Here is a 12,075-nt window from a genome sequence, read left to right as displayed (position 1 = left end):
CCACTTTTCATATTTATAAATATTTCTAATGAACACTATCACAATTTTAAAGTATTTTAGCAATCATCCACATTGTATGCTGCTAAGACTGCAATGCCTCTGATGATTCTTTAAGTTTGTTTATAGATTTTGAAACTTCTGACTTAAGTTCTTGTAGTCTTCTGAACTGTTCATCAAGTAATGTTGGTGCATTTTCTAACTTCTTCGTAAGTTTTATAAACTCAACTGCCTGATTATATGCTTCATCCTGTGGGCTTTCATTCTCAATATTCAACTCAGATGTTTCCAAATAGGATTCTTCTAAAGCTGTAGACTTTTCTTTAATATCTAAAAAAACATTTTAAAAAAATGCAATGTACTGTACACTTCACATGTAAGAGATATACACTTTTATTTTCAAATATAACAGTAGCAATAGCAAAATATTATAGATGTCAATTAAAAATCCAAACCAATGCATCACTTATGCTTTGGGAATAGACTGGAGGACATTTTTTTTTCTAAATGTTATGTTTTTTATGTTCTCTGTAGATGGGTATTTTTGTTTAGACTGGATTAAAAACAAAATAGGGCAGATTGGCATTTTCTAGATATATTGGTTTAATCTAAAGCATTGTATGCATCAATAATTGTACTTTACTACAATTTGGGATACCCAGTTTCCTGCTAAAGTGACAGAACTTGCAATCCATTGTATACCTATCTTAAAGGGATAATTCGCGATTTTTCACTTTTCATCTTATTATATTCAATCATAATACCATAAAAAACATATTCACCAAGTTTTATTTCGATATGAAAAGTAATAAAGGAGAAAATTGGTAATTATTAATTTCATTTTATCAAACTTCCTGACTTATGTGACGTAGTTTAAGTCTTTGAGCATGCCGGGAGTGAAATTAATCTCATTTAAGTCTTGTTCGTTAACCATCTAATAACGCTATTTAAAGCGCATCGACGACTTTTGGTGTAGCTATTAACCCAAGAAAAGTAAGTGATAGCCATGCAACTTTTTAAATTAGATTGTAGGATTCATGTGTGGATTTTTTATACGAATTCTAGTAATTAAAGTAAATAATACAATAGAACATTTTTATGATTTTTTTTCTTCAAATACTTTAAACAAACATATGAAACTGACACGATCGATAGTGTATTAAAAAATACATGTTTGTATTCTGAACTTTTTGCTTCATTTCAGAAAACATTTTCATTTGCTTGTACTGTGGAAATTAAATGTGTATTAATTTGTGACACTTAGTGAATGTTGAATGCGTAGTTAAACTCAAGGTAATTAAAAGATTAGCATTATGTAATTCTAATCTTTTGATCTTCATTCAGTGACACCTAGGCGTCACGGTTCAGCATTTCAGGTGTGAACAACATTTCGTATGAATGATATACGGGAGTCAGTTATAGTTATAGACACAGAAATGTAAGAAAAAGAATTAAAATGAATTTACGGGAGAAATAAGGTCGCACAATAACTGGATAGCTGTTGTATACTATTTTGCATTAAGCTCACTTTTAAATGAATTATGACTTCTGATTAGTTTTGTAACGATAAAATACTGAATTATTTTAATTGAATAAATTTATAAATAAAAATAGCCTTCTAAACACGAGTGTATGAACTAAATATTGTACCTTTTTAAATTAAAATCGCCAACCTTTAATATTTCAAACAGATTGCAATTATATAATTTAGTCCATCCAAAGCGATCTTTATTTACCTATTTAGGAATTAATGTTCTCATCAAAATATTTTTAATCTCACAACGCATGCATGAATACTTCAGCTATTTGAAAAAAAAGATGTTTTAAAAAATTGACAGGAAATTTAAGGATCCTCTTGGAATGGAATCGAAAAATTACGAATATAATTTCTTTTCAAGTGTGAAAAACGTCAACCAAATTTATTCATAATCGGGAGCGTCCTTATATTAAAATAGTCTTCTTCTCACAACGAATAATACTTTAGCTATTTGACCAACGATGTTTAAAAAAAAAAGACAACGAATTTAATGTCATCTTAATTTCCCTATTTTTGAATGTAATTATAAGTCTGTTCAACTGGCAAGAATACCCCTAAAGCGGACAAGTAGTTTATTCTTTAAATTGCTGTCATTGAATATCAAGAAAGAAAATAATTCCCGAAATCAATTTGAAACTCAAAAGTTTTCCTAGAAAATATTCACACCCCTTGGGGTTTATTAGTGTACGTCCAGTTGCATATGTTTTACATGAATGTCGGAACAATTGTGATGATGTTGAATTTCTTCCATTATTGGAGAACGATCTAATTGATATATATACATTTTCATAACTTCGCTGAACCGAAGCAAGTTATTATATCGACCTGTATTTAAATCAAATTGGTCCTCTACTTCTTCTTCTTCTTCTTCTTTTGGTATACAATAGTCTATCGAATTCGATGATTACATACTGTTGACATTCGTGGACTAGTCTATTTACAAAACTGTTACCCCAATTTACAGAAAATGTATGTTTCTTTCTTATGTTCAATGTATACATGTATATATTTTAAATTGCGATATACAGGGGCGGATCCAGAAATTTTCATAAGTGGGGGCCCACTGACTGACCTAAGAGGGGGCCCGCTCCAGTCACGCTTCAATGATTCCCTATATAAGCAACTAATTTTTTTCCAAAAAAGGGGGGGCCCTCTAAATCCGCCTCTGATATAGCTCCGTAACTTTCTATCCAGGCGTAGAAATGAATCGTCGACAAGTGCGTACATTTTTTTTAAATCAATATTTCTGGTATGTTCCAATCTGTCCTTTATTATTGACAACGAGTATATATTACATTTTCCCAAATTAAACCTTGGAAAAAAAAATGTAAATAGATTTTTATTTTATCAAATCTTTTTTTTTTTTGGTATTATTTATATTTTTATAAATAATATTCTTTACACCAGTAATGTTATTTATAAATAAGCGTATGAGTTTAGTAATGACTAGTATATTATATCACTTTCGGACACGCAAGACAGAGATGTATATTATACACATGAAGAGTTATAAGTTATCGGCCGTGTACACTGATCAATACCTACAGAAGTGAAACGATGCATGAACTTGCAAGCCCGACAGGAAATCGCTTGAATACCTGGACGTGTCACCTCACACCCCTCACAATACCTTTGGGAGTAATACCTTTAGTCATGCTGGTGATCAGATAGGGAAGATCCGAATTTATTTGAATATTTATTACTCTAAAGAATTATAAACGAATTAGATTTTCGAAAACAGTTGTCACGGAACACTTATTTATGATTTAAACTTTGACTTTTTAACTGATTCCAATATTAACAGTTTAAAAATAACAGACTGTGGTTATTTAAAAAAAATAAGAACATTTTCCTTATCAAGTTAGTTTGTCAGATAAAACAACCGTACGATTGACAAGATATCGACACGCAATTACGACTACATCGGTTACTGTAGTTTTGGTCCTTTGTGGTTTATAGACATATCGTGATTTTTCATCGGGGAAGACGACAAAATGGCGGAACGCAGAGAATTGATACTCTAAATTTAAAATCGATGGTGATCTCTTATCTAGCGGAATAAAACTTTAATATCTATAAATTTGAGCATTTCTATATAGAATGGACATTATATCAATTTTTGATTTTTTTGCGAAGTTTCCCTTTAAGCTATAGCAAGTACATCAGTTGGTGCACCAACTGTTGCAGGTTACTACCATAATAAGTAGAGAATGCCAATATGCCATATTTTGCTTTAAATCCAGTTTAAACAAAAATACCCCTCTATTTAGAGGGATAATTTTATCCTTCTATAGAAATATTATCCGTCTATAAAGGTATAAACACCATATAGAGGGTGTGTTCCCAACCTGTTTAATACATTAGCATATTGTTTTTATCTAATGTGTTCTTGTTCTTATCCATGCAATATTTAACCCCGCCGCATTTTTGCGCCTGTCCTAAGTCAGGAGCCTCTAGCCTTTGTTAGTCTTGTATTATTTTAACTTTTAGTTTCTTGTGTACAATTTGGAGTTTAGTATGGTGTTCATTATCACTGAACCAGTATATATTTGTTTAGGGGCCAGCTGAAGGACGCCTCCGGGTGCAAGAATTTCTCGTTGCTTTGAAGACCTGTTGGTGACCATCTGTTGTTGTCTCTTTGGCACATTCCCCTTTTCCATTCTCAATTTAAATATTATTGCAACAAATGTAGTTCATACAATGTATATATAAACAATGATGGAGGGAGATTTTGCACTGTACTTGTTCATGAAAGAGGGACTAGATCATGTAGATGGGGTTTACAGAAAAGATGGGTCAATTATTCAGAAAAATCGAACAAAAAAAATAGAAATTTAGAGAAAAAAGAAAGGATATGGAATAATGGGGTGCTGGGGGTGCTGAAATATATACAAAGTACAGAGAATACTCATGATAATGGGTATAGTTTATCATAGATTATACCCAGATTCTCCCCATACAGACCGTGAAAAAAGAGCACCTGCTTTACTACACATGGAAATGTAATTAGAATAAGATGTCGATTTATGGAATGAGTTACCAGCACTGTATATAACACGTATCATATTATAAAAGATCAGTTAAATAGTTACCATCAGAAGAGAAATATGGAGAGAAGACCACGTCGTCATTTGGAGCACAATCTACATCTTCGATTATTTCTTTAAAGGACGGTGGTTTAGGTCGTTCAGGTAATGGTTTGTTTTTGTGCATCTCAGTCGTGTATTTTTTAATTCAGTTGACGTGGTTAGATAGTCTGTTCTGTTATTAAATGAAAAACTTGGGCCAAATTTATTATTCGTGTTTACGTTTTTCTTGACAGGAAGTCGATACGTTTTATACCTTCTTTTCAAAAGATTTCTGACTTTTTTATTTGTATTTTCATCCGTTGTGGAGCACACCTGCACACGGAAAAAAATAAAATAAATCACTTATGTATCATAATTCTAGTATATATTAGCCTTGGTAAATGTATATCAATTATTATTTTTCCACTATAGCACGCTAATGTATGAATGGCACTAATAATAATATGATAATAAAAAAAAGGGAAAGTACATCATACCTTGAATTTATCTATGACTATATAGTCCCACTCGATCAGACATATCTCTGGTGATCATTCAATGCAGGGTTTGTTGTAGTATTTGAAGGTGTAATTATCATTATTATTAGAAGCATTATTCTGCATCAATTTCGAAAAAGAACAAACTTTGTTTTCAGAGTTACTGTAAGAATAATTCAAATTATATCGATATCCAAAAGGAAATTGCTAGAGCATAATTATAGACATATAATAAAAAGTAAATTCTACATAGTTACTTTTAGAGAGAAATCGTATTACCTTAATATCGTTTTAAATTAATGAAATCAATAAGATTCAGATGATATATTCATCATCATATAATATGATTTGCATCCACTTGTTTAACCCCGCCGCATTTTTGCGCCTGTCCCAAGTCGGGAGCCTCTGGCCTTTGTTAAGTCTTGTATTTTTTAAAAATTTTAAACAGTCTCCGGGACAAGTTTGCAATTCCGCTGAGTGCAAAAGTTGTCACCTTAAATTTTGGAGTTAAGGATGTTCGCTACTCTGTTAAAAAATAACAAGCTTTTTAAAAGACTATTATGAATTGATGATATATAAATAAAGAAACTAAAAAAGCAGAAAAAAATGGAGGGTCAGTGTGCTTGTTTTCGAGATATAAGCCGTTGAAAATTTGGCGGGAAATAATTCTCTCTAGATTTTTCTTTCACTTAACATTGGCACCTTTTTTGTTTAAAAAACTATGAAAAAATAACAAGGATATCATAAGATTTTGAAATATGGCTTTTTAAACAATACGTAATAAAAATATGAAAAGAAAAGTAGGGGTTAGTGGGCAAAATATTTTAATGTTAATACTTGGATAAAACCAGAGGATTCCGAAAATCTGGTAAAAATTCAAAAAGTAGAGGAGCAAACATCCTTAAGTCAAAATGAAGTTGATAACTTGGTTGGTATTGGTTCCCTGATATTTGTCCTAAATTTTTTTGGCTCTAGCACCACTGTTGAAAAAGTTATGCCCCTTTTTTCAACAATTTCCTCAGAGGAAAAGTACTTTTCCTCAAGGGAAATCAAATTTCCCTACAGGAAAAAGATTTTTCCTCAAGGGAAATTGTTTTTTCCTCAAGGGAAAAAGATTTCCCTTAGGGAAATTGCTGCATAAATATTTCCTTTGAGGAAATTCTATTTCCTTTGAGGAAATTCTTTTTCCTTTAAGGAAATTTGCATCTTCAAATTTTCTTTTGAGGAAATTTGCGGTTTCAAATTTTCCTTTGAGGAAATACTTTTTCCTGTGAGGAAATTTGTAGCTTCAAATTTTCCTTGGAGGAAATACTTTTTCCTGTGAGGAAATTTTTGACAAACACTTTTCCTTGAGGGAAAAATTCAAGACAACAAATTTCCTATAAGGAAATTTCTGAACATCAAATTTCCCTTAAGGAAATGTTTTCCGCTATTTTTCCTCTATGGAAATTTCATAACAGTACAAACAGTATAAATATAATTTTTTCCTAGACTGAATTATTGATACAAAAGATAACTAAAACTTTAATACAAATTTTCATGGTGAGTATTAAACATACAAAAACAAAAGGCTGACTGTTTAACATGTTTAAGACAATACAATAATAAGCAAAACGCTATGAATATCATACCATTTGTGATGTTATTAATATTATGCTCATATTTGCATATTAAATAAAAAAAAACACTTTCCATATTAAATTAACTTGTCTTTTGTTTCAGCTGCTGTGTACAATTAATCGACCCCCTAAATAACAGTTCAGTGCATAAATAGTTTCATCCACAAGACATCTTCCTTCAATTGGTTGAATAAATTTTGGCAACTTGTTCTTCAAACATCTTCTCTGTATACATGGTATATTTGATATGATGGAGCCATGTACATGAATGGATAAAGCAGGTGTTTATTTCAACAACAAACATGACAAAGATACTATTTTTTTTCTTAATTTCTCCATAATCCATCAGTGAATATGTAGGTTGTTACATTTTACACAATTGTGTTCTAGTGCATCTTTGATAGTACTCCATTTTGTTTATAGCAATTTTGTAGAATTTTTTCTTTTTCTTTTTCCAGAAAAACACACAGTTCATTTCACATTAATTAATCCAATTATGTAGAAAACTATTAACAATTAAGTGTCCTCTTCAGTATAGACCTGCAGGTTGATGATCATAAAAACCGATATCTGACCTATAAATACACAAAATTAAAAAAAAATGTTATAAATTGAGAAAAAAACAGCAATATAGATAAGCTTATTTTATCATGTTTTAATGAAAATTTTGAGAAACTTTCATTTGATATTCTTACTTATGAGTTCTCTTATTTAGCATGTTTAGTGCTTTGTGTCCAAGATTTATTATCCGTTGTTTAGTATTTTAGTGCCTTGCAGTGATATTTAAAGTTGAGCCACTTGCAATAAGTTGTTATAGAATGTTCATGACATATGTTGTGTTATTTAAACCACTGTCCTATATTATGGTAAGGTTGATTGTTGTTGACTTTGAACATGTTGAACTAAATTGGATTGTTTAAATCTTTTCATGTTGGGATCTTTATTGGCTGACCTATATTTGGAAGTGTTTTCTCATTATTGAAGGCCAGCCCATCATTGGCCTTTAATTTCTTGCATCCACTTCATTGAACTCTGGTGGATATTTAGTCACTCATTTACCATACCACATCTTCTTATTTTTATATGAGTCATCATTCAAAGGCAATTAATTTTATTACTGTAATTCAGAAATTATCGAGAGGTTTTTAGTAATGCGAATAATGTGACTGGGTGAGTATCGCAAAAATAAGAACTCATATTTTGATAACAAAAACATAATTATATATATATTTATAGATCTTTATGCAGATTTTTGTTTGTAATCACAATAAGTTGTCCATTCGTGAAAAATCACAATAATAAATGCAAGCAATAATTTCTGAATTTACATGTGCAGTATATAGAAGTGGTCTTACCATTTAGGTCTTGTTGTTCTGTTTTTCTTGTTTTGCCGCTCAATTCTATTGTAACTGTTTATATTGTTCATTATTTTTCTATATTTCTTGTTCTAAACATAAAAAGGTTAAAAACTATTATTAAACATCAGTATGTGTTTTTCTTTATATATACAATAATATTTAAAAAGATTGGAATATTTGTGCTATTTCATTTTACAGACTTTCTGCCAGTCATCGCTTTCAAAGACTTTCACCCTGGTCAATAGTTTAAAAAACAAACATTCCCATACTTTTTCTTCGTGTTCGTACTAACTTTTCATTGGACAACAAAGACATGATTCAACTATTATTCTATGATTTGTTCGCTTGACAACGTTAAACTCTGAAATATTGTTTACAGTATAACCTGTGTGTCTCACTTGTCAAAATTTCAAATTAATATATATATTACTTACAGAAGCAATTAAACAAGAGGCTCTCAAGAGCCTGAAGTGCTCACCTGACATGTATGTTCCATTTTAGCCATGTTACTATAAACATGATAAACATGATAAAGTGACTATGTTTCTTGACGTGAAAGGAAATAAAATACAAACTTTATACTAGTTACTCTGAAACTCATTTAGTCCAAGTTTGGCTGTAATAGATTCCGTCAAAGGAGAAGATTCTTTAGAGTATTAAGCAAACTAGATGAACAAATTGTGAAAAATTGTCTTTAAAAGGCAATAACTCCTGATGGGGTCAATTGACAATTTTGGTTGTATTAATATCATATTTGTAGACCTTACTTTGCTAATTATATTTGCTGTTTACAGTATATCTTTATCAGAAATAAGATTCAAGATAATAACCAATAAAAATGCTATGCATGGCTAAGCTTGATACGACCGTACAGGTTGAACCCTGAACAGTTGGGGCAAGTATGGACACAACATTCAAGCTTGATCATGTGCGACATGTTGATACACAGCTCTGAATTTTAAATTTGGATTGTGATTTAATAGTTGACACAGCATAGGTTTCTGACACAGAATGAATGTGGTCCAAGTAATTAAAAAAATTAAATTGACAATTAACCTCTAATATGGTCCAATATTCAAAATCTTAATACATGGTTAGATGCAGCATATCAACATGATCAAAGAACCCCAACAATTCATTTTTTGATGAAATCAAATAAAGTTCAATTTTGGACCCTTTAGACCTCAATGTGGACCAATTTGATAACGGGCCAAAATATTAAAAATCTAAATGAATGGTTAGATTCAGACAATCAAAAAACCCCATATATTCAATTTTTGTTGAAATCAAATAAAGTAAAATTTTGGACCCCGATTTGGACCAACTTGAAAACTGGGCCCCTAACAAAAAATGTAAGTAAATATTTAGATTGAGCAAATTAAAGAACACCAGGAATTTAAATATTGTTAAAATCAAAATAAGTTTAATTTTGGACCCTTTGGACCTTAAGGTAGACCAATTTAAACAGGACCAAAAAAATTAAGAATCTAAATACACAGTTAGATTTGGCATATCAAAGAACCCCAATAATTCAATTTTCTATAAAATCAAACAAGTTTAATTTTTGACCCTTTGGCCCCTAATTCCTAAACTCTGGACAAAAACTCCCAAAATAAATCACAACCTTCCTTTTTGTGGTCACAAACCTTGTGTTTGAATTTCATAGATTTCTATTAATTTATACTACAGTAATTATGCGAAAATGAAATGTCTTTGGACGATGACTACATGATACCAATATATGATCGCAAAAAACTTTTTGCAGTTGTATAAAAACTGCAATGTTTCCTTAAAATTACCAATCTAGTGGCAGCAACCCAATAATAGGTTGTTACATTTGTCTGAAATTTTATTGTTGATAGAACTTCACCTATATTGAACAATTAACTCCGTGTCAGATTTGCTCTAAATGCTTTAATTTGGGTTTTGAGATAAAAGCCAAAACTACCTTTACTCCTATAGATGTTTTTATTTAGCCATGATCACAATGTTTTTTGACGAAACAGAAAGCAAAACAAAGACTTGGTTCAGTAGTTTTAGAGGAGAAAACCAGACAGACGACAACGAACAATGACAGACACCAAGTGATGGCAAAATCTTACTGTTCCACTAGACATGCTAGAACAGTGAGGTAAACATGGTAACATTGCACTGGCTCTATCCAAAAAAAATTTTTTACAGTGCAGTGTACTACTTTTGGGACAGAACCATATCAACATTGGCGGATCCAAGGGGGGGTCCAGGGGTTGGAACCACCCCTTTTCTTTTGTCGAGCAATGCATTTGAATGGGAGCATACAGTTGGAACCCCCCCCCCCCCTTTACTATGGGTTGGGACCCCACCCTGTTAAAATGGCTGAATCCGCCCCTGATCAACATTATAGAAAAATCTATAAGCTATAACTCAAAATAAGAATAATATTATTTTTAAAGGGTCTAAAATTAAGTTTGACAACTTCAGACATACTAATATTTTACCTTTTCAAACTTTACCAAATTACTAATTTACCTGTTTACCTTAAACATGTTAAAAAAATTGCCACATTTCATCCAATTTAATTTCATCCCTTAATTACTTGCTATTTCATTCATAATATTTAAAGAAATAAATTTGGAAGGAGTATGATTTTAATTTGCAAGTTATACACTATCCAAACTAGAGACCTAATAGAGTATATATATAATACTCGACTAATTTTAATCAAACTTGGCTTGAACTAAAATTTAAGGGAATAGATGACAGTTTACCTACAATGACCTAGTTGCATTGCAATAGCATATACATTAAAGACTATATGGTCATTCTTATGTTTAACTTTAAACTTTGGGTGTTCATTTTTTAATGTTTAAAGCTAACAATTTCAACTACATGTATCAAGATTTGATCCTACATTATTTAAGTATTGCAAAAAATAGCTTTTTAAATGGCTCTATATATAATTGTGTATGTCACATGTATGTACATGATGTATATTAATGTAAAGCATCTGAAACTCATTAGCCGTATCATATTTAATTCAGTTCTTCAAAAGGCAAATTTATATGAGCCTATGCCTGAAAATAGAGATTTCTAATTAAGGGGAAAGCCCCCATCCCCCCCCCCCCCCCCCCCCGCCTCATCCCCTGTCGTGTGAAAAATTTTGTTGATTATATAGGGAATCACTGAAGCATGACTGGAGCAAACACCCCCCCCCCCAAAAAAAAAATGAAAAGTTCTGGATCCACCCCTGTCAATCTTACACTCAGAGTTGTCACACAAAATGAATGATACCAAATATTCATATGATTATATTTTAGGTAGTGTAGGTGTAAGGAGGAAATCATTTGATTTGTAGGGTGAAAAAGGTGAATAATCTTGCTTTGTAAACTTGTGCTATAAATAAAAATTACCAATCCATTAAAAAATCCGTCAGCCTAATCTCTTCCAGTATAATAAATTATTGTCTGTTTTCGAAGTTATAGTGGGAGTAGTTAGTAGTCCAGATAATTATGACGCATTGCAAGGCATTTTTTCTATTAAGGAGAAGTGTTGACTTATAATTTGGGGGAATGGAACCAATAAATTGATCGGATCCGATATGATCTTCCCAGTAACGGAGCACCGTTGAACTTTGAGGTAAATTTTATTAGTGTCGGTGGTCTCACAAGTAAATCAGAGTGAATATTGCACATTAATTAGCAGAGAAGAGACAATTATCAACTTGTGTATTATTCATTTTCTCGCAGTTATTTACGTTAAATTAGCTTAATTATATATCCCAAAACAGGTGCTCGGATCTAGTACTAGTATGTGCATGACTTTTAAATAACAATTATATTTATATTTTGTGGCGGGTCGAAGGGGATGGAATCTGGGGGTTGGACTCCCCTTTTTGTGAGCAATCATTGCATTTAATGATAATCTCGGGAATCCTCTCAAGGTCTTATATGCAAGCTCAGATACAAGGTGAAAGGACGTACGTGCCGTTGGAATAGGTCACCTTTTCAGGCTTTAAAATAT

General features: G+C 31.5%; 1 protein-coding gene across 1 annotated transcript; it reads right to left on the bottom strand.

Moving 5' to 3' along the window:
* LOC143064223 (uncharacterized) lies at window positions 1-4,879 on the bottom strand. The gene is made up of 2 exons (XM_076236887.1): window positions 4,627-4,879; window positions 1-327 (listed from the first exon to the last, which is right to left on the bottom strand). The coding sequence occupies exons 1-2, from the start codon at window positions 4,745-4,747 to the stop codon at window positions 83-85; spliced, it is 366 nt and encodes a 121-aa protein (XP_076093002.1). The 5' UTR covers window positions 4,748-4,879; the 3' UTR covers window positions 1-82.
* Between the last annotated feature and the right edge of the window lie 7,196 nt (window positions 4,880-12,075).

Source organism: Mytilus galloprovincialis, chromosome 2 (genome assembly GCF_965363235.1).
Source record: "Mytilus galloprovincialis chromosome 2, xbMytGall1.hap1.1, whole genome shotgun sequence".
NCBI classification, from domain to species: Eukaryota; Metazoa; Mollusca; class Bivalvia; order Mytilida; family Mytilidae; genus Mytilus; species Mytilus galloprovincialis.
The sequence above is the reverse complement of the archived record's forward strand: the minus strand, read 5'-3'. Positions and strand labels throughout refer to the sequence as shown.

Excerpts from the sequence above, each read along its gene's own strand:
- LOC143064223 (XM_076236887.1), bottom strand. The coding sequence starts at position 4,747 with ATGCACAAAAACAAACCATTACCTGAACGACCTAAACCACCGTCCTTT. Across the intron at positions 328-4,626 it reads TCCATATTTCTCTTCTGATG|ATATTAAAGAAAAGTCTACA; the intron begins GTAACTATTTAA and ends ATGTTTTTTTAG.